General features: G+C 53.3%; 8 protein-coding genes across 8 annotated transcripts; 5 read left to right on the top strand and 3 right to left on the bottom strand.

Annotated features, from left to right (window-relative positions):
• Positions 1–636: 636 nt before the first annotated feature.
• Positions 637–3,357, top strand: SPBR_04088 (uncharacterized protein; the record flags this gene model as incomplete). The annotated part of the gene is made up of 1 exon (XM_040762372.1): positions 637–3,357. The coding sequence occupies one exon, from the start codon at positions 637–639 to the stop codon at positions 3,355–3,357; it is 2,721 nt and encodes a 906-aa protein (XP_040621800.1).
• An 843-nt stretch (positions 3,358–4,200) lies between these two features.
• SPBR_04056 (elongation factor 3) lies at positions 4,201–7,663 on the top strand (the record flags this gene model as incomplete). The annotated part of the gene is made up of 2 exons (XM_040762340.1): positions 4,201–6,839; positions 6,901–7,663. The coding sequence occupies 2 exons, from the start codon at positions 4,201–4,203 to the stop codon at positions 7,661–7,663; spliced, it is 3,402 nt and encodes a 1,133-aa protein (XP_040621801.1).
• Positions 7,664–9,720: 2,057 nt separating this feature from the next.
• Positions 9,721–11,544, top strand: SPBR_04164 (uncharacterized protein; the record flags this gene model as incomplete). The annotated part of the gene is made up of 1 exon (XM_040762447.1): positions 9,721–11,544. The coding sequence occupies one exon, from the start codon at positions 9,721–9,723 to the stop codon at positions 11,542–11,544; it is 1,824 nt and encodes a 607-aa protein (XP_040621802.1).
• A 434-nt stretch (positions 11,545–11,978) lies between these two features.
• Positions 11,979–12,707, bottom strand: SPBR_04430 (uncharacterized protein; the record flags this gene model as incomplete). The annotated part of the gene is made up of 1 exon (XM_040762713.1): positions 11,979–12,707. The coding sequence occupies one exon, from the start codon at positions 12,705–12,707 to the stop codon at positions 11,979–11,981; it is 729 nt and encodes a 242-aa protein (XP_040621803.1).
• A 3,464-nt stretch (positions 12,708–16,171) lies between these two features.
• On the bottom strand, positions 16,172–17,671 carry SPBR_04230 (citrate synthase; the record flags this gene model as incomplete). The annotated part of the gene is made up of 2 exons (XM_040762513.1): positions 16,172–17,554; positions 17,630–17,671. The coding sequence occupies 2 exons, from the start codon at positions 17,669–17,671 to the stop codon at positions 16,172–16,174; spliced, it is 1,425 nt and encodes a 474-aa protein (XP_040621804.1).
• Positions 17,672–18,306: 635 nt separating this feature from the next.
• On the bottom strand, positions 18,307–19,252 carry SPBR_04361 (uncharacterized protein; the record flags this gene model as incomplete). The annotated part of the gene is made up of 2 exons (XM_040762644.1): positions 18,307–19,102; positions 19,197–19,252. 2 exons carry the CDS (start codon positions 19,250–19,252, stop codon positions 18,307–18,309), a joined length of 852 nt encoding a protein of 283 aa, XP_040621805.1.
• A 1,337-nt stretch (positions 19,253–20,589) lies between these two features.
• On the top strand, positions 20,590–22,105 carry SPBR_04227 (glutamine synthetase; the record flags this gene model as incomplete). The annotated part of the gene is made up of 2 exons (XM_040762510.1): positions 20,590–21,013; positions 21,075–22,105. The coding sequence occupies 2 exons, from the start codon at positions 20,590–20,592 to the stop codon at positions 22,103–22,105; spliced, it is 1,455 nt and encodes a 484-aa protein (XP_040621806.1).
• A 2,296-nt stretch (positions 22,106–24,401) lies between these two features.
• Positions 24,402–25,485, top strand: SPBR_04320 (uncharacterized protein; the record flags this gene model as incomplete). The annotated part of the gene is made up of 2 exons (XM_040762603.1): positions 24,402–24,630; positions 24,692–25,485. The coding sequence occupies 2 exons, from the start codon at positions 24,402–24,404 to the stop codon at positions 25,483–25,485; spliced, it is 1,023 nt and encodes a 340-aa protein (XP_040621807.1).
• Between the last annotated feature and the right edge of the window lie 2,152 nt (positions 25,486–27,637).

The following is a 27,637-nucleotide window of genomic DNA, read 5'->3' on the forward strand; positions in this document are numbered from 1 at the left end:
ATTGACCTCCCCTACCCCCTGTCATCCGGTTTACCTACTTGCCCAGCTTCCCGATTCATTCTTCCGGTGTCACCTGAATTCGAAAGGACGATAACGATGGAGAGAACGGAGCGAGAGAAAGTAAAGTGAGCTCTCTCCTCATTTAGCAGGGAAAGCCAGAAGCAGCTAATTTACCGACCAGAGTTTCTTGGTTTGTTACATATCCAGGATAAAAATGAAAGGAAAAGCATCTGTTTCTCAAAAACATGGCCCGTTGATATCTTCAACGACCAACGCCGTACCCGCAAGTTTACGGTCCATCCGTACTTCTACTAGCACTTGTCTGTATTGTTTGCCTTCCTGAAGTTGACTTCGGCCGGATCATGTGCTTGTTTTTTCCACAAAGGTCCCTTCTCATCCTTCTTTGCAACCATAGCATCAATCCAACTATGAATAGGCGTGCATGAGATTCTACGTCGTGGGATGTTGGCACTCTGATGTTCGCATTAAGAAGCACACATCACGACGGTATCACGCCGGACGACGCCTCGCGTTACGAGGCGGCGGTTCTCAAGAGAATCTTTCCTGCGGCCTTGCACTTAACATCCATCCACCACATTGAGCACGCATTTATATCGACTCTGTACGCCGCCAGTCATGGCACACACACCCGGATCCACGGACGGTCTCGGGGTCCATCCAGCATTGGTAGACAGGACGCCGTCCGAGACGTTTAACCACCTCAACATCCCGGGCAAACCGGAGCATGAAACAGCGGTGGACACACCGGGAACAGGCAGCAAAAATGCCACCTTCCGCCCCGCGTCCGTCGTTTCTAGGCGGTCCATGAGATCTGTCCGCTCCGGCACCAGTTCGTTTCGCTCCACCGGCAGCTCCGTCTTCCTTGACGATATCAAGCACGAGGTCATGGTCAACTACCTCTACCAGCAGCAGTGCTCCCGCCTCTGGGTTGCCGATGGTACCGGGGCGGTAGAGGGAGTCTTGCTGCGTAAGATACGCGGACAGTACATGGCCTGCCCGCCTCGGCTGCTGGAGTCGCCCCTCGCTCAAGCGTGTGCCTCCCTCAACGTGCCGTGTGCCATGACGGTCAACTCTCGAGTCATCCAAACCTTCTTGCAATGGGCGCCTGATGCCGTGGACGTACCGCTGCTCAACGGCCTGCGCATCCAGATTTTGCCCGCTATTGAAGACCTGGCTCGTGCCCGCAAGCACCAATTTGCTGCCTTTGTGGCGTCCGAGGGCCTTCTGGTTGTGTGGGACGACGATGCCATGCACATTGTCACGCGAGCCCAGGACATCGAGGCCGAGCTTATGGGTCTCGTATGGCGGTCAGGTGGCGATGACGAAGACAACGAAAAGAGCGGCGGGCGTATTGGGAGTGCGGCTGCCGGCGGCGACGCCTTTGGCTCTGGCGGCTACACTGACTACGACCTGGACGAAGAAAACGGAGAGATCCGCCCTGAGAAGCGCCCGATCCACCTGCTCAACTCTTGCCTTGTGACGCTGACACTTATTTTGGTGACTGTGTCTCTGGGCGCGGCCTGGCGCCAGCTGGCCATCGAAGTGTCGGTCGACCACAGCTACACGCGTCTGGCACTGGTGGCCCTGTTTCCCGTCCAAATCTTCTTCACCCTCTTCTTTGCCCAGGTGATTATTGGTTGCCTGGCTCAAATCTTTGGCCCCGTCCGCCAGTTGACCGTCAACTCTAAATTCTACTCAGCCCGCCGCTCGCCACGGCTGCAGACGTCCGTCCTGCCACACGTCACCGTGCAATGCCCCGTCTACAAAGAGGGTCTTGGTGCCGTCATCGAGCCTACCGTCAAGTCCATCAAGCAGGCCATATCGACATATGAGCTGCAGGGCGGCTCCGCCAACATGTTCATCAACGACGACGGCCTGCAGCTGCTTGACGACGAGGCCCGTCAGGCACGCATCGATTTCTATGCCGATCACAGCATTGGCTGGGTGGCGCGGCCCAAGGATGGTGAGAACGGCTTCAGACGGCGTGGCAAGTTCAAGAAGGCGTCCAACATGAACTTTGCACTGATGATCTCGAACCGTGTCGAGGAGAAGCTTCGTGTGTACAAGCGGGGACCGGCCTGGACGCAGCAGCACGAAGCCCGGGCGTATGAACATGCCCTGCGCGAGGTTCTTGAGGAGGACGGCCGCGCATGGGCCGACGGCAACATTCGCGTGGGCGACTACATCCTGATCATCGACTCCGACACGCGCGTACCGTCCGACTGCTTGCTGGATGCCGTGAGCGAGATGGAGCAGTCCCCCGACGTCGGCATTCTGCAGTTCTCCTCGAGCGTTATGCAGGTTGTGCACAACTACTTTGAAAACGGCATCACCTTCTTCACAAACCTCATCTACACGGCCATCCGATACACCGTGTCCAACGGCGACGTCGCGCCCTTTGTCGGCCACAACGCCATCCTGCGCTGGAGCGCTGTCCAGCAGGTGTCGTACATTGACGACGACGGGTATGAAAAGTTCTGGTCCGAGAGCCACGTATCAGAAGACTTTGACATGTCCTTGAGATTGCAGTGCGACGGCTACATCATCCGCATGGCGGCCTGGTCTGGCGATGGGTTCAAGGAGGGCGTGTCCCTGACGGTGTATGACGAGCTGGCGCGCTGGGAAAAGTACGCCTACGGCTGCAACGAGCTGCTCTTCCACCCCGTGCGCACTTGGCTGTGGCGCGGCCCGTTCACGCCGCTTTTCCGCAAGTTCTTGTTCTCCAACATCCGCTTCACGTCCAAGGTCACCATCATCTCGTACGTCGGCACGTACTACGCCATTGGCGCTGCCTGGCTCATGACCACCGCCAACTACTTTGTGATGGGCTGGTTCAACGGCTATCTCGACAAGTACTATGTCGACTCGTGGCAGGTCTGGTTCTCCATCATTCTCGTGTTCAACGGCCTCGGCAACATTGCGCTGGCCATCATGCGATACCGCACCGGTGAGCGTCGTCTGCTGCACTCGTTGTTCGAAAACTTCAAGTGGACGCTGCTACTCGCCATTTTCCTGGGCGGGCTCTCGCTGCACGTCTCGCAGGCCATCTTAGCGCACATGTTCGAAGTCAACATGACCTGGGGGTCCACCGCCAAGGAGGTCGAGTTCTCCAACTTCTTCATCGAGGTGCCAAAGGTGTTGAAGCGCTTCGCGTTCTCCATGCTTTTTGCAACAGTTTCCATTATTGGCATGGTCATCTTGGCCGTCGCTCCCTTCGTGCCTGTGGACTGGCGAATCACCGACTTTGTCGCCATTCTGCCGATGGCTACCGTGGCGGTGTCACATTTCCTGCTGCCTCTGGTTCTCAACCCGGCTTTGATGACATTCTCTTGGTAAGAGGGAGAGAAGCAAAGCACAATGGAAAAAGTCGTTTGAAGCGAAAGACATGTTGAAAAGCATTGGACTTGATGGCGTTGGTTGGTTGTGGTTGGTTCTGTACGTACATGTTATACCAACTTCTTTAGTAGTAATTGCTTGTCACATGTGTACACTGCGTGCAACTCTGTATGGTGGTGAGTGAAATGAATATTATTGGCAGAACTCAACGTACGGGCCAGAGTTCCTGTTCTTACCACTTGTGTGAGGCCCACTACAGCATGTAAAGGAGCAAACACATTGACAAACGAGTCGCTGCACCACTAATAAGCGGCCTGTTGGCAAGGAGCAATAGCCCCGCTTATATAATCTTCTAACCTCTTATAGCACAGGTCCCAGGCCGCCTATCATAGTTACGATAAGCTGCTCGTGGCAGTATCCGGAAGATAAGAAAAAATTGTATTAAGATTTTTTTGGCGGGGCGAGACTTTTTCATATGCTGCGTTTAGAGTTCACTAACAGTGGGTTGCGCCTCTCATAACCCGTCCTTCCTGCTTCTCGTTTTTTTCGTCTTCGTTCTTTTTGACATCACTTTCCGCTGCTGCTTCGTCAACTCTCCGACAACGCAAGTCCGCGACCCTTGCGATTCCCTATTTCTCACTCTTCCCCTCCATCGCCTCGTGCGTGGATTTGGGACTGCGGTCGCTCTTTCCGCCTCATTTTCTGCCACTTTCCAATTTTGCTGGACGACCATCTCCCCTCCAAAACCAAGTCGCGCCTTCTTCGACATCCAACCTCCTTCGCTTTCTCCTCCTTACTTTCCTTTTCTTCCTAGTCCTCTTCACTCCCCCTTCTACATCTACCATGCCTCACCCCGTCTCGCCTCCCATGAACCACAACGCCCTCCCCTTCATCCCCAAAGCCGCTACCGTCGACGGCGCGTCATCGCAGGCCGAAGTGACCGCCATCCTCAATACCGTCTTTACAGCGACCACCTCCAACGCCTCTATCGAAGCCGCCTACAAGCTCTGCGATGTGCTCCTCGAGAACCCGGCAGTCGGTGTTCGCGGCCTAACGTCATACGGCATCCTCGCTGAGGTCCGCAAGGCTGCTGCCGACAAGAAGAGCGGCCTCCGCCGCGAGAGTGCCCAGAATCTGCTGGGCGCTCTCTTTGAGCGCTTCCCGGCCAAGCAGCCCGCAAGCGAGGTCAACTTCTTGCTGCAGGATGGCGGCATGGTCGCTTGCGCTCTCGACGCCCTTGCGGACAAGGGCAGCGTCGTCCGCGATGCCGCCCAGTACGGTCTCGACGCTCTCTTCACCCATCTGCGTGCCGAGTCTCTAGTTACCGGGTTGCTACCCGCCCTCGTCACCTACCTTGGCAAGAAGACCGGTAAGTGGCAGGGTACCGTTGGCGCCCTGAAGCTGCTCCAGCGCATGGCCGACAAGACCAAGATTGCACTCGGCACAACCAAGGAGGAGGCCATTGAGCAGGATGTGCTGCGCGACCTGATGGGCTCCAAGCTTGCCACGCTCATTCCCATTGCAGAGGCCGCCATGAGCGATCTCAAGTCCGAGGTCGAGAAGCAGGCTGTCGTCACCATGACCTCGCTCACTACCCTGCTGTCCAACGACGACGTCGCTCCGCGCATCCCCCTCCTCATCGACACTATGCAGCACCCCTCCCCCGCGACCCTCCAGAAGGCCATCCACGCCCTGGCCCACACCACCTTTGTCGCCATTGTCACATCGCCCGTTCTCGCCCTTTTGACTCCCTTCCTCGAACGCTCGCTTAACAACCCGAATACCGCCCAGGAGGTCCTGCGTCAAACTGTCGTCATCACGGAGAACCTGACCAAGCTGGTCCACGACCCCATCGAGGCCCGCACATTCCTGCCCAAGCTGCAGCCCGGTGTGAAGGCCGTCAAGGACCGTGCCTCGCTCCCCGAGGTTCGCGAGATGGCGACGCGCGCCCTCAACGTCATGGACATTGCCATGGCTACAGATAAGAGCGGCGCCGCTGTCGTTGTTGAGAAGACGTCCGCCGAAGATGTCGGCAAGGTTTTGGACAAGGCTATTAAGAACGATGGCGGTCTGCTGGCTGGCAACTCGGATCTCTTCAACGGTCTGCGCCCGTACCTGACGACCATGGTCTCTGAGGATGTCAACTTCCGCTATGTTAACCGCATCGCCTCCCTCGTCAGCCCCTACCTGACTAGCCTGGTCGCCAACCATACAGCCGTCGCACAGGCTGTTGAGACCTTCTATGTCGAGGAGGACCAGCGCAAGTTCGGTGTTCCCGAAAAGGAGGACGATGGCGAGGTCGAGATTGTCAACGCCGACTTCTCTCTCGGCTACGGTGGTATGCTGCTGCTGTCGCACACCAACATGCGCCTGCTCAAGGGCCATCGCTACGGCCTTGTTGGTCGCAACGGTGCCGGCAAGTCCACTCTCATGCGCAGCATTGCTGGCGGTAAGCTTGAGGGTTTCCCGCCCCAGGATGTCTTGCGCACCTGCTACGTCGAGCACAACCAGGGTGAGGATGCCGAGATCAGCATCCTGGAGTTTGTTGCCAAGGACCCTACTATTGCACAGGAGGGCCGGGACCGCATCTCATCCGTTCTTTCTGAATTCGGGTTTACGGCTGGTCCGGAGGGCCGCCAGGCCCAGAAAGTCGGCTCTCTGTCCGGTGGTTGGAAGATGAAGCTGGCGTTGGCGCGTGCGATGCTGCAGAAGGCCGACGTCCTGCTCCTGGACGAGCCGACCAACCACTTGGACGTTGAGAACATTGCATGGCTGGAGAAGTACCTAAAGAGCAACACCGAGATCACGAGTTTGATCGTGTCCCACGACTCGGGCTTCCTCGACGAAGTCACCACGGACATCTACCACTACGAGCCGGGCAAGAAGCTCGCTCACTACAAGGGCAACCTGGCGACGTTTGTCAAGATCCACCCCGAGGCCAAGAGCTACTACACGCTGTCCTCTAGCATGGTGCAGTTCAAGTTCCCACCGCCGGGCATCCTGTCGGGTATTAAGTCGCAGACACGGGCCATCGTGCGCATGACCAACGTGTCGTTTACCTACCCTGGCGCTCCCAAGCCTTCGTTAACCGATGCTTCGTGCCAGCTGACACTGTCGTCGCGTGTTGCCGTCATTGGGCCCAACGGTGCGGGCAAGTCGACACTCATCAAGCTGCTGACCGGCGAGGTCATTCCCACTAGTGGCAAAGTCGAGAAGCACCCCAACCTGCGCATTGGCTACATCAAGCAGCACGCGCTAGAGCACGTGGAGATGCACCTCGAGAAGACGCCCAACCAGTACCTGCAGTGGCGCTACCAGCACGGCGACGACCGCGAGGTGCACATGAAGCAAACGCGCATGTTGTCCGAGAAAGACCGCGAGCAGATGGAAAAGTTCGTCGAGCTCGGGGAGGGCATGGGCAAGCGCCAGATTGAGGCTCTAGTCGGTCGCCAAAAGTACAAGAAGACATTCCAGTACGAAGTGTAAGTGACAATCCCCACATTTTCGTCGTGTTTCTCCCAAACATCTACTAACAAGTTTCAGTAAATGGAGGTTCATGCTGCCCAAGCACAATACGATGGTCACCCGCGAGACGCTGCTTGACCTCGGTTTCGACAAGCTCATCCAGGAGTTCGACGACCACGAGTCATCTCGTGAGGGTCTCAGCTTCCGTGACCTGCAGCCAGCGGTCATCTCCAAGCACTTTGAGGACCTCGGCCTCGACCCGGAGATTGCCAACCACAATGAGATCGGCTCGCTGTCCGGTGGCCAAAAGGTCAAGGTCGTCATTGCCGGCGCTATGTGGAACAACCCCCATCTGTTGGTTCTTGACGAGCCGACTAACTTCTTGGATCGGGACTCCCTCGGTGGCTTGGCCGTCGCTATCCGCGACTTCAAGGGTGGTGTTGTCATGATTTCTCACAATGAAGAGTTTGTCGGCGCTCTTTCCTCGGAGCAGTGGCATGTCGAGGCCGGTCGGATGACCCATCGTGGCCACGCAACCATCTCGCTCGACCGGTTCGAAGACGGCAGCCGGCCCGGCAGTGGCCGCACGACCCCCGGCATGATGACACCTGCTGGTGTTGCCACCCCGGCACTGTCGAGCAGTGTCGTATCCAGCGCCGTCAACAGCGGCGTCGAGGACAACGCAACGGGCGAGCTCAAGTTCAAGGCCAAGAAGAAGAGAAAGATGACCAAGAAGGAGCTCAAGGAACGCGAGAACCGCCGTCGCCAGCGCGAGATTGTCTGGCTCAACTCGCCCAAGGGCACTCCCAAGCCGCTTGACACGGACGACGAGGAGGAGTAAATGGCTGACTGTGGCATCCTTTTAATGACTCTTTTGCTTGGTTTCTTGATCTTTCTCTCTTGGCCCTTGTCCCTTACGCTATTTAATGTTGCATAGACGGATTTTATTGCTTTTGTTGCATTGCACTTGCACTTTTGTTTTCTTATTGTTTTTTCTTTTTCAGCTTCCCCGCAGGCTTCACGTTTTTTTCCCTTTCTTTGGCCTTGCTCCGTACAGCGCATATAGATAGGTTAAACTTCTCGACGTAGATAGAAGTTTGATTTGGGAATAGACAAAATGTTTTGGTTTATGTTTATGGTCCACCGTATTACCCCTCAACATGTCGTTTTCTGGTTCATTCCTCTTTTTGTTAATCCACTCCTTGCAGTGCGTGCATGTCTACGGAGAACTTTGAGAACGTGCAGCCGATAGCCAAGGTGCCAAGGAAGCAGGCCCGGAAATTCATCACTGGTTGACCTCGTTCGGTATGGCGGCATGTGGGATGAAACGTCTGTGGTGGTTTTGTAGTTCGACATTAAAAGAGGGGGCTAATCAATACCTTGTAGGGGCAGTGGCCAGGTCCATCGGCCTCTTTTCTGTACGGCTGCCTTCGGCCGGCGGTGATTCAAATGGCTCTCGTCGCACAGCGTCAAGCGCCCAGACTAGAAACATGAAACAACTTATTTGTGTCTTGCCTTCGAAGACATGCACAAAGTGGTCGCATACAATAAAGGACAGGATACGGCCGGACCAGGGAGACAGAAACACTGCTTCAGTTGCGTCGATAGACTAATGTGGTTAAGTGAGTAGTTACAAGCGCCTTGGGGTGTTTGTCGCTATCAAAGAGCTTTGCATCATGAAGGCAAAGATTACAATCTTGATTTTGCGCATCTTTTGTGTAGCCACATGCTCGCCTCCCAGGCCCGCCAAGCATTATGTATTTGGCAGACAGCCTGCAATCAACAGACGGACAGAGTCGATCCTACCATGGAGCCTGCGTAGATTAATTTACTCAGTACACGGAAAAAGTGCACTACTACGGCGTGATCGCTACTTACCAAATTTTGGGGTGATGATCGCTACTTTGCTGAACCACTCGAGCTACTTCGAACGGAGCGAGTCTTCCCTGGTTTTGGCAGTTGTTACGGCCGGTGTGGCTCCTCTGACCAATGGCCTGCCACCTGCCCCTGCAGCGAAAACCAAGCAAAGGCAGGCCCCGACAGGCCGCTCCTGCCTAGCTCTCGTCGCAGAAGTCCGCTTTTTTACCCCTGACTACCCGAAAAAGGTGGGCTAGCGAGCCAGGAGCCGTCGCTTCCGGTGACAGCCAATCACAGCGCCTGTTGCATGGAGAGCGACCCAAAGCCTCTCTCGCGAAATAGAGTATTGACCGTCGTTGTGCTCTGGTTGTGTGTTTCTTATTTCTTGTGTCCTCGAGCTTAAGTTGCATCGACGCTCCCTGTAGTGCCCCAGATGGGCCTAGCGGCGTCGTTGTCGACCCCGGCGCCCCTTTCCTCGTAGCCCCTTCGTTCTTTCCTGTTTGAAAGTGCCAGTGGCTCATGGCCTGGTCTGTTGAGTCTCGCCTGACCTCTCCTTTCTGGCTCGCTCTTTTCTGCCCTTGATATGTGGGCATTGCTCTTTCCCTCACTTTTCCCTCTCAAACAGTCGTGTAAGGGAGACTCTCGCCACGTCTTGCTCCATTCCTTCCCCTAGATATCTTGCTTGGCCTCGCCAGCGTCCTCTCCTTCCTACCTTAATGTTTATGGCTATGCGCGTCTCGTCTCTCCCTCTTTGGCCTTCGACCTCTTTCATCGCGCCGCGCTGCTTTGCTTGCGTGGTCGCTCCGTGTTGTGAGATCTCCTGCTACTCTTGATCTCGACGCACCGAGTCGTTTTGGTTGTCTGCATTTTTGTATTTCTTCTTTCCATGACCTTTGTCACCAGTCTCTCCCTTGCTACCTCTGGTAGTCACCTCAGTCTGAGAGAACCGTCTCACTCTGCTTGACGCCATCAGACATCATCACCACCTTCTTTTGATACACTCGTTTCCTGCTGGCCAGATACACACGACACTCATTCGCTATGACGCGACTATTCTCGCCGCTGGCCCTCGTGGCCACGGCCCTCTCGCTTTTTGCTCACAGCACCACCGCTCAGGTCACAACCGACTGCCAGCCGCTCAACACTACGAACTGTCCAGCCGACCCGGCTTTCGGCACCGACCACATGTTCATCTTCAATTCGACACCCTCGTCTGATTTCTGGGTTCCCACGGCCGGTTCCGTGTCTTATTCTGCGGAGAACGGTGCGCAGTTCACCATCAACAAGCAGGGCGACTCGCCCACCATTCGCTCATCGTTTTACATCTTCTTTGGCCGCACTGAGATGATGATCAAAGCCGCCAGTGGCACCGGTATTATCTCGTCCGTCATGTTTCTCAGCGACGACCTTGATGAGATCGATCTCGAGTTTATGGGCGGAAACCAATCGTACGTTGAGACCAACTACTTTGGCAAGGGCCGCCAGGATTTCAATAACGCAATCTACTACCCCGTCAACGGCGGCATCAGCAACGACTTCCACAACTACACCACCGTCTGGACAAACGAATCGCTCACATATTACATTGACGGCACCAAGGCGCGCACGCTGCTTCCCAAGGATGCAAACAACACCTCCAACTACCCGCAGACGCCTGTCCGCATCTCGCTTGGTATCTGGGCTGGCGGTGACCCGACGCTACCTGAAGGTACCCGTGAATGGGCCGGCGGCACCACGGACTACACCAAGGGCCCCTTCCATATGTACGTCAAGAGCGCCCGCGTGACCGACTACAACACAGGCAAGGAGTACTCGTACGGCGACCACTCAGGCTCCTGGCAAAGTATTAAAATTGCGGCCGGCAACTCCACCGCTGTCGAGACGATCAACGCCAAGCCACCCAAAACCATCGCTGAGAAATGGAACGAGCTCTCCCCTGTTGCCCACATTGCCATCTACTCGTCCGCCGGTGCTCTCGGAGCGATCATCGTTGCTGTCGGTATATACTACTGCATCAAGCAGCGCAGACGCGGACGGGAGGAGAACCGCCTGTACGAGCAACGCCTTGCCGCAGAACGTCTGGAGCTGGATCAGTTCAAGAAGGCTGGCATCGACCCCGACAGCCTGACTCACGAGGGTACCGACTACAACGCCCGTGACATGGCCAAGAATGGCAACGCTAGTGCGAACGCCTACAGTGTGCCCCAGACGCCTGACAGCGTTGCCGACGAAAAGGAGCGCGCATGGGGTGAAGCAGCTGTCGGTGGCGCCGCTGGTGTAACCGCCGCTTCGGCCATGCGCAGCCCGATGCCGCTCCTGCACAACGGCGCCCAGAGTCCGGTGAATGACCGCGGCTTCAACAACAGCACACCACGGAGCGCCAACTACAACAGCCGGAGCATGTACAACAACAACGGCAGCCGCAGCCCCCATGAGAGCCGCATGCATTCCCCTGCGCCACCGGTCTCTCCCCTGCACTCGCCAATTCCCGGCCTCCCATCGCCCACATCGCCCACCTTCGGCCCCAGCAGCACGGCCACACGCAGTTTCTCGGCACCAAATGCTCAGATGCGTGCCTCGCCGGGCCCCGCGTCGAACATAGGATACAACGGCATTGTGCGGACACAATCCCCTGCTTTTGCCGCCCCAACACCACAACGCAGCTACACCGCTAATGCTGGCTGGCGAGGTGCCAACACCGGCCCTGATTATAGCGGCAGTAGTGGCTACAACAATTACACCAACAACACCGACAGTAGCTATGGCAATTCAAGGAACGGCCCGCCGTACGGCGGCCGAGATCAATACAACCAGGGCGCCCCAGGTCACCAAGGTGGTGGTTTCAACAACAACTACTGGGGGTAGCACCAACCACACCTTTGCCAGGGGTCTGCCTGGACCGGTGATGGCCACGCTAACGCATGCTGGACTCATGTAACTGTTTATGATACGAAGTCGTATGCATAACAGTCCACTTTCATTTTCATCCTGTTCCAATTTTCTCTGCTATGTTTTATCTCTTTTTTTGTCACAATACCGCTTTCTGTTAATATCCACGTATGTATCGCGCTTTTGGAATTGATTCATTTACATCGTCACTGCAATTTCCACCTCTTTCATTTGGTTTATGTGTTTTGAAAGTATATTGACGGACTATGTACTGTGCGGGTTGATTGACAAGATACAAGAAGCATGTTGAATGAATGACAGGCCACAACAGCGAGAACTCGAGCAACAGCACAAGCTCTCGACAGGCTCCTCGGCAACACCGAGCGCTCTTAACATTCCCTGTCCGCCGCTTACTTGCGGCATGCGCGCCACGCCAGGTGCAACTGGTGCGTGAAGGCGACGGTCGCATCGTCGTCGGTGACCTGGCCGGTCGCCTTCTTGTCGGTGCTTGCAAGCACGATGCGGTTGTTGACATTCAGGATGCCATTGGCGCCGCACGGTGCGTAAATCACACTCGCCGTCGGGATCTGGTCGTGCTTCGTGTACACCTGGCCACCCTCCCAGTCACCGCCGCCGGAGATGGACGTTTGTGTCGTCGTCGTGGCGCTCGCGTCCTGCGAGAAGTAGTACGTGCTGTAGAACGAGCCCGTCACGCCGGAATCCAGCTGCGCGAAGCCGTGGTACGTGCTGTCGAGCACAGCAAACTGGAAGCCTCCAGGGTACTTGAGGTTCAGGTGGAGCTGGCAGTTCTTCGTCTTGTCACCCAGATCGTAGCCGGGGCCAATAAAGGTTTGGAACTTGTCAAAACCGAATGTGACAACGGTGCGGTCCGTCGAGATGGACGTCGAAACCGAGCCCTGGGGACAGCCGCTGCCCGAAAAGCTCACGCTCTGAACCTGGATCTGGCTCGGGTCGGGCGTGTCGGCGCTGGCGGAGTCGGTGCCCGGGTTCACGGTGAACCCCGAGGACTCACCACCGTTGCCAGCCGTAGTAAGAGACGTGCTGCCATCGCCAAGCACAAAGGTGGGCGAGGCCGCAGCCAGAGCCGGGAGGAGAGAGAGAAGAGCAGAAGAACGCATTGTACACGTTTGAAAGGACTGGTTAGGGAAACCTTTGAGGATTCGAGTTAATTGTAAGGAGAGATGATGCTCGAGGATTGGCTTCAAAGTAAGGACGATGCTGGATATTCCCAAAATCTGATTTCTTTCGAGGGGGCTTGCGGTGTGTTTATATAGCGATTCATGGGTCACGATGTGTCGTCTTGGCTCGCGCATCAGATATTAACTCTCCCATTATATTTTTTATCCAGATTAATTCAAAGGGATCCTTTTCGTTCTTCCGATTCAGCTCATCTTCGCACGATATCGAAGTCTGTGGCTATGCTTGCCCGATGCATACAGAGACGGCTGGTGTTCCGGACGACGAAGTGCAAGCGTGGCGGAAAAGACGACGGTCGGTCATTCCATATTATTTGCATCTCGCTTGTTGTCCCAGTTGCCTATTCGCTTAGTATTTGCGGAGCACATCTCGTCGTCATCCGCAATATGCATAGAATGGAAGGGCTCGAGCGACTAATAGCTCCATTGCAGTCATTGTCCGCCTGAGCAACCATGGCCTTGGCTACAAGTTGTCCGGGTCTTGGCCATTTGCTTTGTGTTGTTCTCCATGTTTTTCCGGTCGGTGTGCTTCTTTGGAGCTGGCAATGCTCTGTCTCCCATCCCGCCTCTAAGCTCGGAAGTTAGAAAATAACAGAGACTGCGCCGCATACATGCAGCCAAGACACGGGACAATGATAAACAAAAGATCGGCCTGTTCCCTTTTTTACCCCTGTTAATTTGGAGCGGAAGCAGTGTTAAAGAACAGGGAGGCCTGCAAAAGCATCCGTGGAGAGAGAACGCACGCACGGCCAAGGCTGGATGGCCAGAAAAGACACAAAGACCACAGGTGTCGTGACGACGCTGCCGATATATCAAGCTAGGTTCATAAAGGACCTCACAGTCTGTTTTCCTTACGTGAACATTTTCATCGCTTACTTTATTATATAAAATTTTTCGTTTAGTTAATATGTTAATTATGAAGAAACGCTTTCAAGTACGCAGTCCAAGGATCTGGAACCGCGACGAATTTGGAATAACAATAACTCTGGAGAATCGTGTAGTCACACTTATCCTTGTTGGGTGGTTGAGGTAAGTCTAGATTGACCAGGCACGAACTCGTAGGATGAAGCATGACATCTAGATTCTAAATTCAGATCAACTGGTTTTTCCGTTGGCGTCGATCTATGCTGAATATTGAGACCTGTAATTTATTTGTTTATTTATTTTTAGGGGGAAGGGATCATAAGTTGAGATGTATTTGGAAAAGTACTCCGTTCTTGACGTACATATTGTACCTAAAATGTTTTATTTTTATTTTTTTATTATTTTTATTTCATTTTCTGGGTTTAGATTCGGTTATTTCACGATTTCGATTTTTATTATACACATCAATAACATACCACTTTTTTCACTTAATAATAAGGATAACGTATAGAGTAAAATACAAAAAGAGGCCATCGACCTCTTCAGTTAAAAAGACAAGCTAGATCTTGAGGTCAACAGAGAACATGGCGGACTCAATACGAAGTGGTGACCCTGGAACGGGCGGGATATGACACCTCCGCGATTCCTCTTATTGGTCGTTCTCTGTTCCATGCTGCATTACTGCGTACTGGCGGCTCGACCGGACAACGAGCTACGGCTATCAAATAAACGATTGTGGTTAAAGTCTAGACCGTCTCTTGCCGAGAGGGCCAAAATTGCTCAACACAAGGACCAAGCAAAGCTACGTCAATGCAATCTATTCCCTTGATTTGATGGAGACCGGACGGCCGACCCAAGAGTTTGCTTCCAGGAACTATTTTGTATACGAGGCACGAAAGCGAATTTGGCGAACAATAACAATTATTGGGCGGCGGGACGAGCAAAGGCATGCTAGTGGAAAACCGGACCAAGGACCGGAGGGATGCGTCTTTCATGGGTATTGAAGTGAACGGTAAGACGGGCCTGTCGCTGTGGAGTTGATCATATGATTGTATCAAGACGAATTGTGTTCATTGTGCATTTCTTGGAGCGGCGCGTAATGAACTTGACTGGGGAATTCTAAATTCAGTAAACGCGGCGAAAAGTAGACGAAATTAACAAGGACGAACACCTGACCACCGTAGCCCGGAATACCATGGATGCACGACATATACAAGGGATCCTATGTGGATGCTATAGACAGTGCTATTTTAAGACGGACGGCTGGATGGGACCTCGCGGATGGACACATACATTTTTATTTTTATATTGCTAGTGACTGCTTCAAATAAGCTTAAGTTGAGAAAGTCGACTGATCATCCATAGGATGATTGTCCCCGTTCTCTTGGTGGACTTTTGATCCTCGTCGTCTTTGGTGAGAAGTTAATTGATCATTGCAATTTGTCTCTCTTGGCTCAAAGGGACCGTTGTTATAATCTGCATTTGTTTACGCATTTTGTTTACGCATTTTGTTTACGTGTTTGGCTACGCATACTCCGAATGGACCGTCCCACCAACTGAATTGGCCCGGGAAGCCGGAATGACCATACTCAGGCTCGCCATATCATGGCGCTCGTATAGATGTTCATGAAGAGAACCAAATATGCAATGCCAGCATACTCGAGCGGGGGTGGGCCGCCTTGTATCTGTCTTCCGACATACAGCCCGTTCCCGCTATAATGCATCTGCCTTCACTGGACGGAGAGCCTCTTATAAGTAAGGAGTCGATGACAACCGTGCGTCGCTGGTTCTTCATTGCTTGTTGTTTTTAAAAAGTCAGGCGTCGTTGCGTAGTGACTGATGTCTGTTCCTGGATGATGATGCATATCGCCAGGTCTAACGGCGGCCAGGCGCAGGCCGAAAGCGCCACTGATCTCAGGCTCAATGATCTATCTCCATGGTTCAGCTTACATCGGCAATGCAAAGACTGCCATTTCCCCACGAACCACTGAGCTAAATGGAGCACGTTTGCTGCGTAACTTTTTCAGAGGGACAGGGGCGGGTATGGGAAAGCGCCAGGGGTAAATTTTGGAGAAGGCGGTCAAAGACGCTTTAAACCACGCATAAAATCACTCAGCAATGCCAAAAAACCAAACGTAAAACAAAACCTAAAATAAGCACAAACCCCCAATAAAGTGCAGTAAAAGAGCCGAGGGCATGATGTCGGTTAATTGATTAGCCGTCTTCGACTTCCTGACAGCTGATCCATTTACCGTTGCATTTCCGCGGTGTTATGTGGAGTTGAAGCATTGCGAGGTAGCTTGTGGCGACATGCGTCTGTTGAAGAATTTCACCGTTCGCTGTATCATTTCATTGCTTAAGTCGTACAGAAAGCTCGTTGTTCCTGGTCTTGGCTCTAGTTTATCATTTGAAACGTAAAACATAACGTGAAAACATACTAAGAAATAAACCAAAAGCAGATCCCCTTCGAGTTCTTTTTTTTTAATCCCCCATTCGTTCAAAGAAGAAAAACAGATACCGACTTAGTTCTTCTCGATCAGCTCAAGCAGGCCCTTGAGGTCAATGCTCTTAGGGCGCTCAATGGGCAGGCCCAGGACGCGGTCCCAGACGAGCTGGGCCAGAGGGCCCAGACCGCGCGAGACACCGAAGGTGGCCGTGTAGTAGAGGGTCTCGTGGAAACCATAGTGATGGAACAGGACACCCGAGGCCGAGTCGACGTTGGGGTAGGGGTTCTTGGTCTTGCCGTGCTCCTTGAGGACGCCAGGAGCGATCTCGCTGTTGGCTCTGACGATGGCGAAGACGGGGTTGGCCGAGATGGCGGGGCGGGTGGCCGCGTAGTCCATGAGGGCCTCGAAGCGCGGGTCGGGCTTGCGCAGCACACCGTGGCCGTAACCAGGCACGACACGGCCCGAGTTGAGGGTCGACCATAGGTAATCTTTGACGTCCTGGGGCGTGTAGTTGGCGGGGATGGCGTCCTTCATCTGGAGGACCCAGCGGAGCACCTCCTGGGCCGCCAGACCGTGCAGCGGGCCAGCCAGACCCTGCAGACCGGCGCTGTAGCTCAGGAAGGGGTCACTGAGGGCACTGCCGACCAGGTGGGTGGCGTGGGCCGAGACGTTGCCGCCCTCGTGGTCACCGTGGAGGGCGAGGTACAGACGGAGCAGGTCCTGGAAATCCTCGTGCTCCTTGCCGCCCTTGCCGAGCAGCGCAGCGAAGTTGTATGACCAATCCTGGTTGGGGTCGACCTTGGCCGGCAGGGCTCCGCCGCCATTGTAGGCGTTCTGGTAGATCTTGGCGGCGATGGTGGGCAGCTTGGCCAGCAAACTGATGCAGTCATCGAACGTAGGCTCCCAGTAGTCGGCTTTGTTCAGGCCGGCGGCGTAGCCAGCAGCGAACTTGGAAGTGTGGCTCAGCGCCGATACGGCCATCGAGAACTGTGTCATGGGGTGCACGTCCGCCGGGAGATCGTCGAGCATCTTGTTGACAAAGGCAGGCAGCTCGGACTTCTCGGCTAGCTCGCGCGAGAAGGCGCGGATCTGGGCAGTCGAAGGGACCTGGCCCGTCAGCAGCAGCCAGAACATGGCCTCAGGCAGCATCTCCGTGCCGGTCGTGCCCTTGGGAAGCTCGCGCTGGCAATCTTTGATGGTACGGCCGTGAAAGCGGATGCCCTCCTCGGGGTCGACCACGCTGGCCTCCCACAGCATGGCCTTGAGGCCGCGCATTCCGCCAAGCGTGTTCTCAACTTTGACATCACCAATGACCTTGCTGCCATTGGCCTTGACCTTCTTGAGCAGTTCGCGCTTGGCCGGGATGACTTCCTTAAGTGTGGCCTTCAGGTCGGGCTCGGCAGACGCAGAGTAGTGGCGGGGGCGGAAAGCCAGCGGCGTCGAGGTGCGGCCGAGGGGCTGACGGGGTGGTTAGTAGTGCATTCAATACATGGACAAAGATGCTTCGATGCAGATGCCAACATGGTTACTTACGCGCAGAGCACCGAAGGCTCTCGTAGTAGTCCGGGCACTCATCGTGAAGTGATGTGGGTGGGGAGCAGGAGTTTTGTTCTGTTGCTTGGAAAAGGAACAAAGACAGGCGGGGAGAAAAATAACGAAGAAGAAAGAGAGGAAGAGAAAGTAAGACAACAGGACACGAGGAGAGAAAAAAATTATACGCGACGCAGAACGTCGTCTTTCCGAATCAGGGACCAGTTTGCGGCACCATCCCTCCTTCGTCATGTTCTCATCCCCGGTGTGCTTTGCGCTTCTCGGTTCCTCTTATCCAAGCCGAGCTGCTTTTCCTCAAACCAGAATGAACCGAGGAAAGCCGCCTTAGCGGGCACGGTTCAGCGGCCTTGGTTGGCCGCCACGGCTACCAGTGCGGTTATTTGACAGTCGCCTGGGCAGGGTTGTTGTCTTCTATTGGCCAATGTCACAAGCCAACTTGCCCCTCAGCTGTTTTCCCCACCCCCCACCACATTAGTAGGCGCGGCAAATTAACACGTGACGGTGAAATCATATGCCAAGAACCGAACATTGAGGGTACATGTACTGCAGGAAAACCGCATCGGTTCGTCTGTTCGTTTTTTGTGCGATTTAACATATTCGATTTGCGCAATTTGCAGTCGCATTACTATTCATAAAAATCGGGGGCAGCAGCCTAGGTATCACAGAGAGTCCCGCAGGGCGTTGTTGACCGGCGCACCGGCAGCTGGGCCCTCGGGCGTCACGTACGCCTTGGTCATACCACCGTCTACCACCATGTCGTGCCCGTTGACAAAGCTGGACTCGTCCGACGCCAGGAACAGAACGGCCTGCGCCTGCTCAATGGCCTCGCCAAACCGGCCTGTCGGGAAGTGGATCTCGCGCCGCGCCCGCTTCGGCTTGTCGTCGCCCAGCCAGTCCTGCAACAGCGGGGTGTTGAGTGGCGCCGGGCACAGTGAGTTGAACCGGAAGCCCTCACGCGCGTGCACAATCGCTAGCTCGCGTGTCATAGCCAACACCGCGCCCTTGGATGCCGTGTAGGCGAGCTGCGGGGTGGCCGAGCCGACGAGTGCGACCACCGACGCCGTGTTGATGATGGAGCCCTTGGTCTTTTTGTGGCGCCGCAACGACAGCACTGCGTGCTTGCTACCGAACCACACGCCCTTGACGTTGATATTGTGGGTCAGGTCCCAGATCTCCTCGGGGGTCTCCACGGCGTCGTCGTCGTGCGCGTGCATGATGCCCGCGTTGTTGAAGATCACATCGAGGCCGCCCCAAGCGTCGAGGCTCTCGACCATGGCCTTCACCTGGGTTTCCTTGGAGACGTCGCAGACCACAGTCTCGACGCGGGCCGTGGTATCGGGTAGCAGCTGCTTGACCTTGGCGAGGGCCTTTTCGAGTGCCGGGGCCGAGATGTCCGACATGAGGACATTGGCGCCCTCCTTGACGAACAAGATTGTTGTTTCTAAGCCGATGCCACTGCAGACAAAGTGAACAAAGTGGAGTCAGTAGACACCCAGACGGAAATTGCCGGAAAATGCGGTGCACGCCAGGAGATGCAGTGCCAACTTACCCAGCAGCACCGGTGACAATGGCATTCTTGCCCGCGAGGCGGCCGGCCGAGGACATTATACAGTGACTAGGGGAGGTTGAACTGCCTGTAGATGTCTTTCTTGGTGCTTTTGAGGACCGTGTCGTGACGTTTGATGAGATATAGAGAATGCGGTTTGTGGAGGATGTGAATGTCAAGAATTTCGGATGGTGTGGAGGGGGTGTCGAGTCAGGAGACTGTTCACGATAAGGAGGTTGCCAAGAAGGGTGGACAGGCGGTGGGTGGGGTCGAGTTCGAAACGGCGACGGCGGAGCGAATGAAGAAGGCGCGCTGGGGAAATCTTGTTCAAGAAAAGATGAATTTGAAAGAAGGGAAAATGAAAGAAAACTCACAACTTGACAAAACTAAAACAGGCCAAGGAGAAGAATATGGCACGAGAGGCAGAATGCGCCTTTCTAACGGCGAATTCCAATTACTACCTCGATAGGTTCTCAGATAAGGACTGATGGCCTTTGCACGGTGATGTTGGATGCCCAGTGTTTGCGCCGCTTGTCCCTTCCGCATTGGGATGCGTCACGGACCAATGTCCGCCGACAACGGCAGACAGACACAGTAATTAGATCCTGCGGCAGGCACGACCCATGGCAGGAACAGGGGTGCTCCTAAGTGGCTCGGTGGCTCGCTTTTTGTTGCAGCAGTTTTGGAGCTTGCAATCATTGGCTGTTCCCCGTATTTCGGTCGCTGGTAATACGACCAGCCAGGCTAGTTACGTCTAGACCAGACCTGTCCGGATTTCAGTGGCCGCCCGCTGTGCATTTGTCCGAGAGGAAAAAATACACGTGCCTCTATCAGCACTACAGCACACGACATGCGCCCGGTTTTGTCGTGTGCACCAATTCAGGAGGCTGGCACCTTGTGCTCCGGGAAGGCCTCAAAGCATTAACACGACAAACAACGGAAGGGGTTGTTGGCATGGATCCCAAATTTAAGGCGTCCTTTTGTCGGCGCTTACCCATTACGAGGTGCAGACACGCAAAGTACGTTTTACGTGCTCACCACTTTTGTTTGCCAGCGAAACGGTGAGGCTAAGGGCGCCAGTAAGATACCAGGAACGTTACAGAACCCCCCCAGACCCCGTTTCGGCGTCTGTCACTAAAGTACAGGGCGTAGGAAGATGGTCATTTTGCGCTGTCAAGGGAGCTTGACGATTGGCCCCGCACTTGTCCTTTCACCGATCTTATCGTCAGCTTCACAGACTGCCAAGTTTCCAACACTCGTGTCGTCTACACTCTTTTGCTATCTTTCTTCCCCCGCGGTTTTGGCTTTTGAGTTTCTGGCTTTTGTGATTTGTACATGTTCTTTTCTTTCTCTCAACAGCACTTCGCCCGTCGTCTCTCTGCCGGGCCACGTCACCATGGCTGCGGAACACGTCACGGCTGAGCGGCTGCCGGCCATTCTCGAGCACGACACCAAAGTCAAGGTTGCTGGCGTGGATGTGGACGGCATTCTACGCGGCAAGATTGTGTCCAAGGCTAAGTTTCTGTCGATTGCAACAAGCGGCTTTGGCTTCTGCTCCGTTATCTTCGGTTGGGACATGCACGATCAGACGTACTTCCAGGAGCTCCAAGTCAGCAACAAAGAAAACGGCTATCGCGACCTGTTGGCCGTCCCCGACCTCAAAACGTTTCGGCGGATACCGTGGGAGGACAATGTGCCGTTTGTGCTTTTGCGCTTCTTCGACCCGGACAGCAAGGAGCCCATATGTGCGTGTCCGCGCGGCCTGCTTCAGACTCAAGTCGACAAGATCAGCAGCCAAGGCTACGGGGCCATGGCCGGCGGTATGTACCACGTCGTGTCTGATTTATACCGAGGTCGACGGCTGACAAGTTTTCTCGACAGCTGAGTACGAATTCTTTCACTTCTTGACGCCGACAGATGGAAACTCGGCGCCCAACAATGCAATTGCCCGCCAACCCTCGACTGCAGCCTACCTGGCCAACAACCCGCCACATACCCTACCACCACTGACTGAAGGCATGTTTGGCTACAGTCTAACGCGCCCCGCTGCGAACAAGGACTACTACTACGAAGTTTTTGAGACGTGCGAAAAGTTTGCCTGCAACATCGAGGGCTGGCACACCGAGAGTGGCCCGGGGGTTTATGAAGCGGCGCTCCAGTTTGGCGACATCCAAGAGATGGCCGACCGCGCCAGTTTATTCAAGCTTGTGGTCAAGTCCGTCGCCATACCCTACGGTATTACCCCCTGTTTCATGGCCAAGCCCAAGCAGGGCCTGCCAGGCAACAGTGGCCACATCCACATCTCGCTTGTCGACTCCAAGACCGGCAAGAATCTGCTAGCACGCGACGCCCCCGATGACGATGCCGCGTGGCCCGATATTGCCAATCTTTCGGAATTGGGTCGCCAATTCCTTGCCGGGATTCTCGAGGGGCTGCCGGACGTCATGCCGCTCCTTGCGCCCACCATCAACAGTTACAAGCGACTCGTCGAGAACTTCTGGGCACCCGTTACCGTTTCCTGGGGATACGAACACCGCCAAGCGTCGATTCGACTGATTGGTCCGCCAGGCTCCAAGGCGGGCGCCACGCGCTTTGAGGTGCGTGTTGCTGGCGCCGACGCCAACCCGCATTTTGTGCTCGCCGCCATTTTGGCGCTGGGCTGGCGCGGCGTCGAGAGGAAGCTGAAGATCCCGTGTCCCCCTCTGGGCAAGGGCGAGGGCGTGGGCAGTGAGGCCGATGGTGGTATTCGCTTAGCACGCAGCCTGCGAGAGGCCAACGACCGCTTTATGCACAAGGAGAGCATTGCGCGCGAGGTGCTGGGAGACGAGTTTGTCGACCACTACGGCGGGACTCGTAACCACGAGATACGCCAGTGGGACGAGGCTGTGACCGACTGGTATGTTTGCCCTTAGTTTTCTTCTCTCGTTTGGCAGTGTTGACGTTGTTACTGACCATTTTTTGTTAGGGAAATGAAACGCTACATAGAGACCGTGTAAGTCAAAAACACGGAAGTTTTGTGTGTAGTACTTGGCTCTTGGAATGCCTTTTTTCAAACTTGCGAGAGCGGTTTGACACGAGATTTGAATATTTTGGATAAGCCACTGTAATACATAGCGTGAAGACACATTGCCTTTGACATTTCATGTCATTTTTATTCTATCGTTTTGCAGCGAGAAACCAAGCAAGAACCATTCAAATAAGAGTCTCCCATAGAACGCGTGCTACTTGGCCCTCACCGTACTGCAATATTGTCTGCAAAGTCCAAGGCTGCGTTGCGGCCTCCGAATTACGGAGCGGAGGCCTTCCGCATACTGCTTTACATGTTGTGTATCCTTTACAGCCGAATGGCCGACAGACGTAGCGCAGCGGAAAGGATGGGATTCCAAGTGACGGACGTGATGTAGGTCATAGCTACGGGATATTGGGCTCCTGCCCCGAAAACTGATGGCCTGGCGATCGCTTATGTAGTACGACCTAGTCTCAACGTTCATTTCGTCCGGCTACTTCAGTGTGTACTCTGCATCACGGGGTCAGTTTCCAGCCTCTGAATAAGAATACACAGCGTATTGAACGATACTGAATGAACGGTCCAGATGCACACATTTTTTATATTTGATATCCCTATCGACCCGTATATCTGAATCTGGACTGTGGCTTGACAAAGAAACGCATTATTTTATTCCCTTTACTTAATCTTTAAAGGGAGCGGGTAGAGAAGAGAGAGAGAGAGAGAGAAACCTAGTACTCAGTTCTCATACCGTGTAAATCAATATGCATTCCTCGTAAGACTCAATGCAGTTGTGTTTCGAAGCCCACGATTCCTTTCAGTTCAGCTTTCCTACTGTTACCCACAAGTTGCTTTATTTGCTCTATTATGTTGTAATACGGAGTGGCTTGCATATTTATTGTAAGTGCAGCTCCTCCCTGCAGGGCGTTGCCCTTATCACTTTTAGGCCTGATCTACTGGCGCACTGTCACCGGTACAAACTGCGAATTCGCTCCAGCTCATCAGCACAACAAAACACAACCAAGCGCTTACGGTTGTATGCAATGTGCTTTTCGCGTCGGCGCGGGCCATTTTTGTGCATATCATATCGTTTGTAGGGGGCCACATAAATGTAGTGTTACCAACAAATCTATTCAGCATGCGACAAAGGAAACGGACTGGGGGATGAGAAGCGTTTGAAACCTCTTGCTTCTTTTTTTTTGTTTCTCCTCGTCAAAGAATCATCTAAACTTCGCGGCCCTTATCACTCAAATACGCAACACTGGGAGCAAGTCCTAATTACTGAGCGGCGTAGTTACCGAATTTAATGCAGGGGCCAGGCGACGGACCGGGCCCTCTCCATGCAGGCGAGCCTCTCACTTGGGTATTATTGTATTTTTGTTCTCTACCCTTTGTGGACGGCCGTCTAGCGCCATCGCTTTCCTCCTTTTGAAATTTCTACACCAGAAACAATAAATGGACAGGTCGCCATGGCAAGCAAGAAACCGTCCAGTTCTGGGCGTGCTTACTTTTGGGATACATGTTTTACTTGTTCATACCCACCTTTCCATGCATTCTTTCACTCTCACCCATAGGTAGAACTAAACCCCGTGGAGCGCCATAGACTCAGTCTGATTCTTGTTGGGCTCTTCTAGCAGCTTTTATATCGAAGCGCTCTTCGTCTCCCCCTCCGTCCCCGTCCAAACCGGCTTCGTCGTCCGCCGCAGAGTTAGCGCTGGTGTCCTTGGCTTTGCGAGTTCTCCTGGGCCTCTCTTGCTAAATATTAAAGTGAGTCTTACTCCGCAAAAGACCTTGACGATTGCCAAGCTTCATAGTCCAGTTCTCGTCCTGTCCCATGAGCCCTTCACGTTCAAAAACGGTCGGGCCTCACTAGCCTCCTTGCATTTCTGTTTGCTCCGTTCCTAAGTGATGTGCTAGACGCTATCGTATTTTTCTTTTACAGTTTTCGTCTTCTCTTTCTACTTTTCTAGCCTAGCTCGTACTTGTGCTCTAACTAAAGCACAAATATCTCCCAAAGGGAGCATCGTCCATCGCTCTCAATACTGGTGCCGCTCGTTACGGAGCAGATCATTCCTGCTTTTGCTCAAAGCTTTTGATTTATTCCACTTTCTCTTTTCCCTCAAATACCCCAATGATTCGCCCTGGGTGTTGCACTTGCTACTCTCTTCCTGACTTCGGCTTCATTCAAATCACTTACTACCATGGCGAGTAAGATCGAATCCGTCCAATCCGTCCTGGCGGAACGACACGAGGCCGAAGTCGATGCCGACGGAAAACGTGATATCAAATACGTATTTGCATTCAAGAACCTTGATTGGGAAGCATACCACCGCTTTCGTCCAGTCTATCCAGAGTCTATGTGGAAACAATGGTTCGACTACCATCGAAACCATGGTGGCGCATTTGAGATTGCACACGACGCAGGATGTGGTGAGTTAAGGCACCCGCTTTTCGAGCATGGATCAAGTCCATGGCTTATGTTCCTGTACAGGTCCCGGGACGGCTGCCACGGCCATCGGTCCGCATTTCAAAATGGTGTTTGTATCCGACGCCGGTGCCTCCAACTTGGCGACTGCTGAGGCCAGTCTCAAACCACGCGAAAAATTCACGTTTCACAGAATTCCTGCTGAGAAGACAGCCGAGTGGCTATCACCAGCGTCCGTCGACTTCACATCCATCTGCATGGCGTTCCACTACATGGAAAGTGCTGCTACCGTGCGTGCTGTAGCTCAAACCCTGAAGCCGGGCGGCACATTTGCTGCCGTTACCTACGGATTCCGTCTACTGTTCCCTGGTCAACTACGAGCTGAAGAGCTTTGGTACAAAACCACCAGCCGCGCAACACTGCGACTCATGAGTGAAGGAAAGTTGTTTCCTGCAGCAACGCGCGGTCTTGCACGGGCCATGACTGGCCTGGACTTTGTGGCATTCCCCTCAAATCTTTTCGAGGAGGGCGTACGCCGCACATACATCAATGTGACCAAGGACGAGAAACGGCCACTCTACTTTGTTGACAACGATCCGTCCCTATGGGAAGAGGCCCCGACATTTGTGTCACCAACAGACGTATTGGAATATGTCCAAGATGCAGCATGGGGACGTCGAGCGGACGTCGCGTGGTTGCGTGGCTTCTTGGCCAGCTCACAGATGGGATTTGATGAGAAAACTTGGGCGTCGGAGGAGTGGAAAGAGTTGGAGGCAATTGTTTGCTCCGGACCCAACGGTACCATTGAAGTCGAGTGGCCAGTAGCAATGACTCTGGCCACAAGGAAGAAAGAGGCATAATTGCTGCTTGAAGCTGAGCTGTACGTGAATCTTAACAGCCAGTTTTTACGGAAACAGCAAAATCGTGCCACGATGTTTGCAGAGTCCAACTGATTGGCAGACGTGATGAAGAGTTATAAGCCACCCCAGGAGTAACCTCCGACCACCTTTCTCTGCTCTCATTTCTATTCATAACTATTATTATCATGTACCTGTTAAGTATGGCGCTGCAAAACGTAGATTCTTCATTTTCAATAGACGAGTTAAGCCCGGGCCATATCAATACTTGCCAGTGGTCACATAATTTGGAAAAAGTAGAAAATGGTCAGTTGATGTGTGATTCAAACGTAGTGCATTTTTTTGGTACATATTTATATGATATTCTGTTAGTTTTGTACGTAACTTGATGCCAAGCAAATAATTCTTTGTTCCAAATGGAGTACAGCGCTAGAATAAGACGAAAATCAAAAGTGGAAAACAAAATAAAATATATGTGGCTTCCAATATTAGTCAACAGATATGTGAGGATACCCAAACGTATGATTTATTTGCATCTAAACTCGACTTCCTGTACGGAATAGCACGCGGTTCTGATGTCTGGCAGCTGACAGCTGACACTTTGGTAATACCTGGACATTTGAGATGCAGCGTGCTCATGGTGTGCATCGTACTTGCATATTATGTGTGACTATTTCCCCATTTTACAACATCTTATCAAAATTAAGCGAGGATCCAGTATGAGGAGACCCGACTTGTAATCCACACCAGTGCCATCTCATGAGCTCTTGTTTGAGCCTCGCTGTCTTGATATCCAGACTTGATTTTGCGGCGGACAGTTGACTTTGCCATTAGCCAAAGCATTTCCCCCACGATCTCAGGTAAAATAGCTCAACAACGGGGTGGGGGAAATAGGAAGGATATTTGGATAGATTTCATGGTTGATGATTGACTAGGGAATGTAGCGGTGTTCGTCTGTACATGTGGAACCTGAAGGTGGAAGAATGCTTATAACTATGGTGAAAATCTTGACAGTAAGGCACGTGGGTAAACTAGTCAAGTACTTTGGCGTTTACGTTCTGCTTTTTATTGACAATTCATTGAAACACAGAAAATGAAACTGTAAATGTAACCAAGTAATACGGAGTACCAGTTGAACACTTGAGACCCTTTCGTCCGACAATGATGAACGGCCACCTCCGGAACAGGGATTAACTGGAGGCCCTTATGTTGACCAATCAACTCCAGGTATTCTTTATCAGACATCTAAAGACGAACCCAGCGAGAATGACAAAATTAGATGTGGCGGGATTGAATGAAGCGAGGAAGAAGCTGAAAATCCCGAAAAGAAACCGTCAATATGGAGAAGTTAACGTGGGGATAAGCTTTCTTGTGGGGAGACAAAAGGCAATTACAAAAATGAGCAATAGTTATGACTGACCATTACCCCCCCCCCCCCCCCCACCCCTCCCCTTCCCGTCGAAGTCCTTTTGGAAAAGCACGCGACATGTCGATAGCGTATCTCTTCCGAGATCGCATGTGTCTCTTACCACCTTCGGCGTCCCTTTTCTCGCTTGATATCCTCGCATCTTTGTCGTTTTACAATGCCCCCTTCTGTCTCACTCTTTCCGAATATCTACTCTATGTCGCCTTCCCACTTGTCACTCTTGCAGTCTAAATCTTACTGTCCATGCTGCGGCTGGTCTAGGTGGTCGTTCCTTCGGCAGTCCAAATACACACCTTAGCATGCACGCCAAGATCGCCTATGCCATACCGCCATACAAGCTCGCTGGACAGGTACCGGGCCGCGCTAAGCATTTCCTAAAACACAATGTGAACCGTTGTTTTCTTATCACTTGCACGCTATTGGCTGTCGCAGAAACTGGTCCCTTTCAGCTGAATTTGTAACTCCGTGTATTTTTCAGTTATTCCTTACCCTTGTGTTCGTATCTCGTCTTTCCCCAGGGCTTATCGGAGGATGCTTGGCCTGGCCCAAAGTACTGTGTAAATGATGCTAGACAAAGCCGTTTGATTGGCAGACAGGTTAGGCCATGTTGTACCTCATTGAATTTGTCCATGATAATCTGCTCAGAATTATCGCGACAATGATCCACCTCAGCCCACTGTCGATGCTCATAGACCCGCTCGTTACCCGCTACCTAGACAGCTTCTCGTG

The sequence above is a fragment of the Sporothrix brasiliensis genome (assembly GCF_000820605.1).
Source record: "Sporothrix brasiliensis 5110 chromosome Unknown Cont16, whole genome shotgun sequence".
In the NCBI taxonomy this organism is placed as follows: Eukaryota; Fungi; Ascomycota; class Sordariomycetes; order Ophiostomatales; family Ophiostomataceae; genus Sporothrix; species Sporothrix brasiliensis.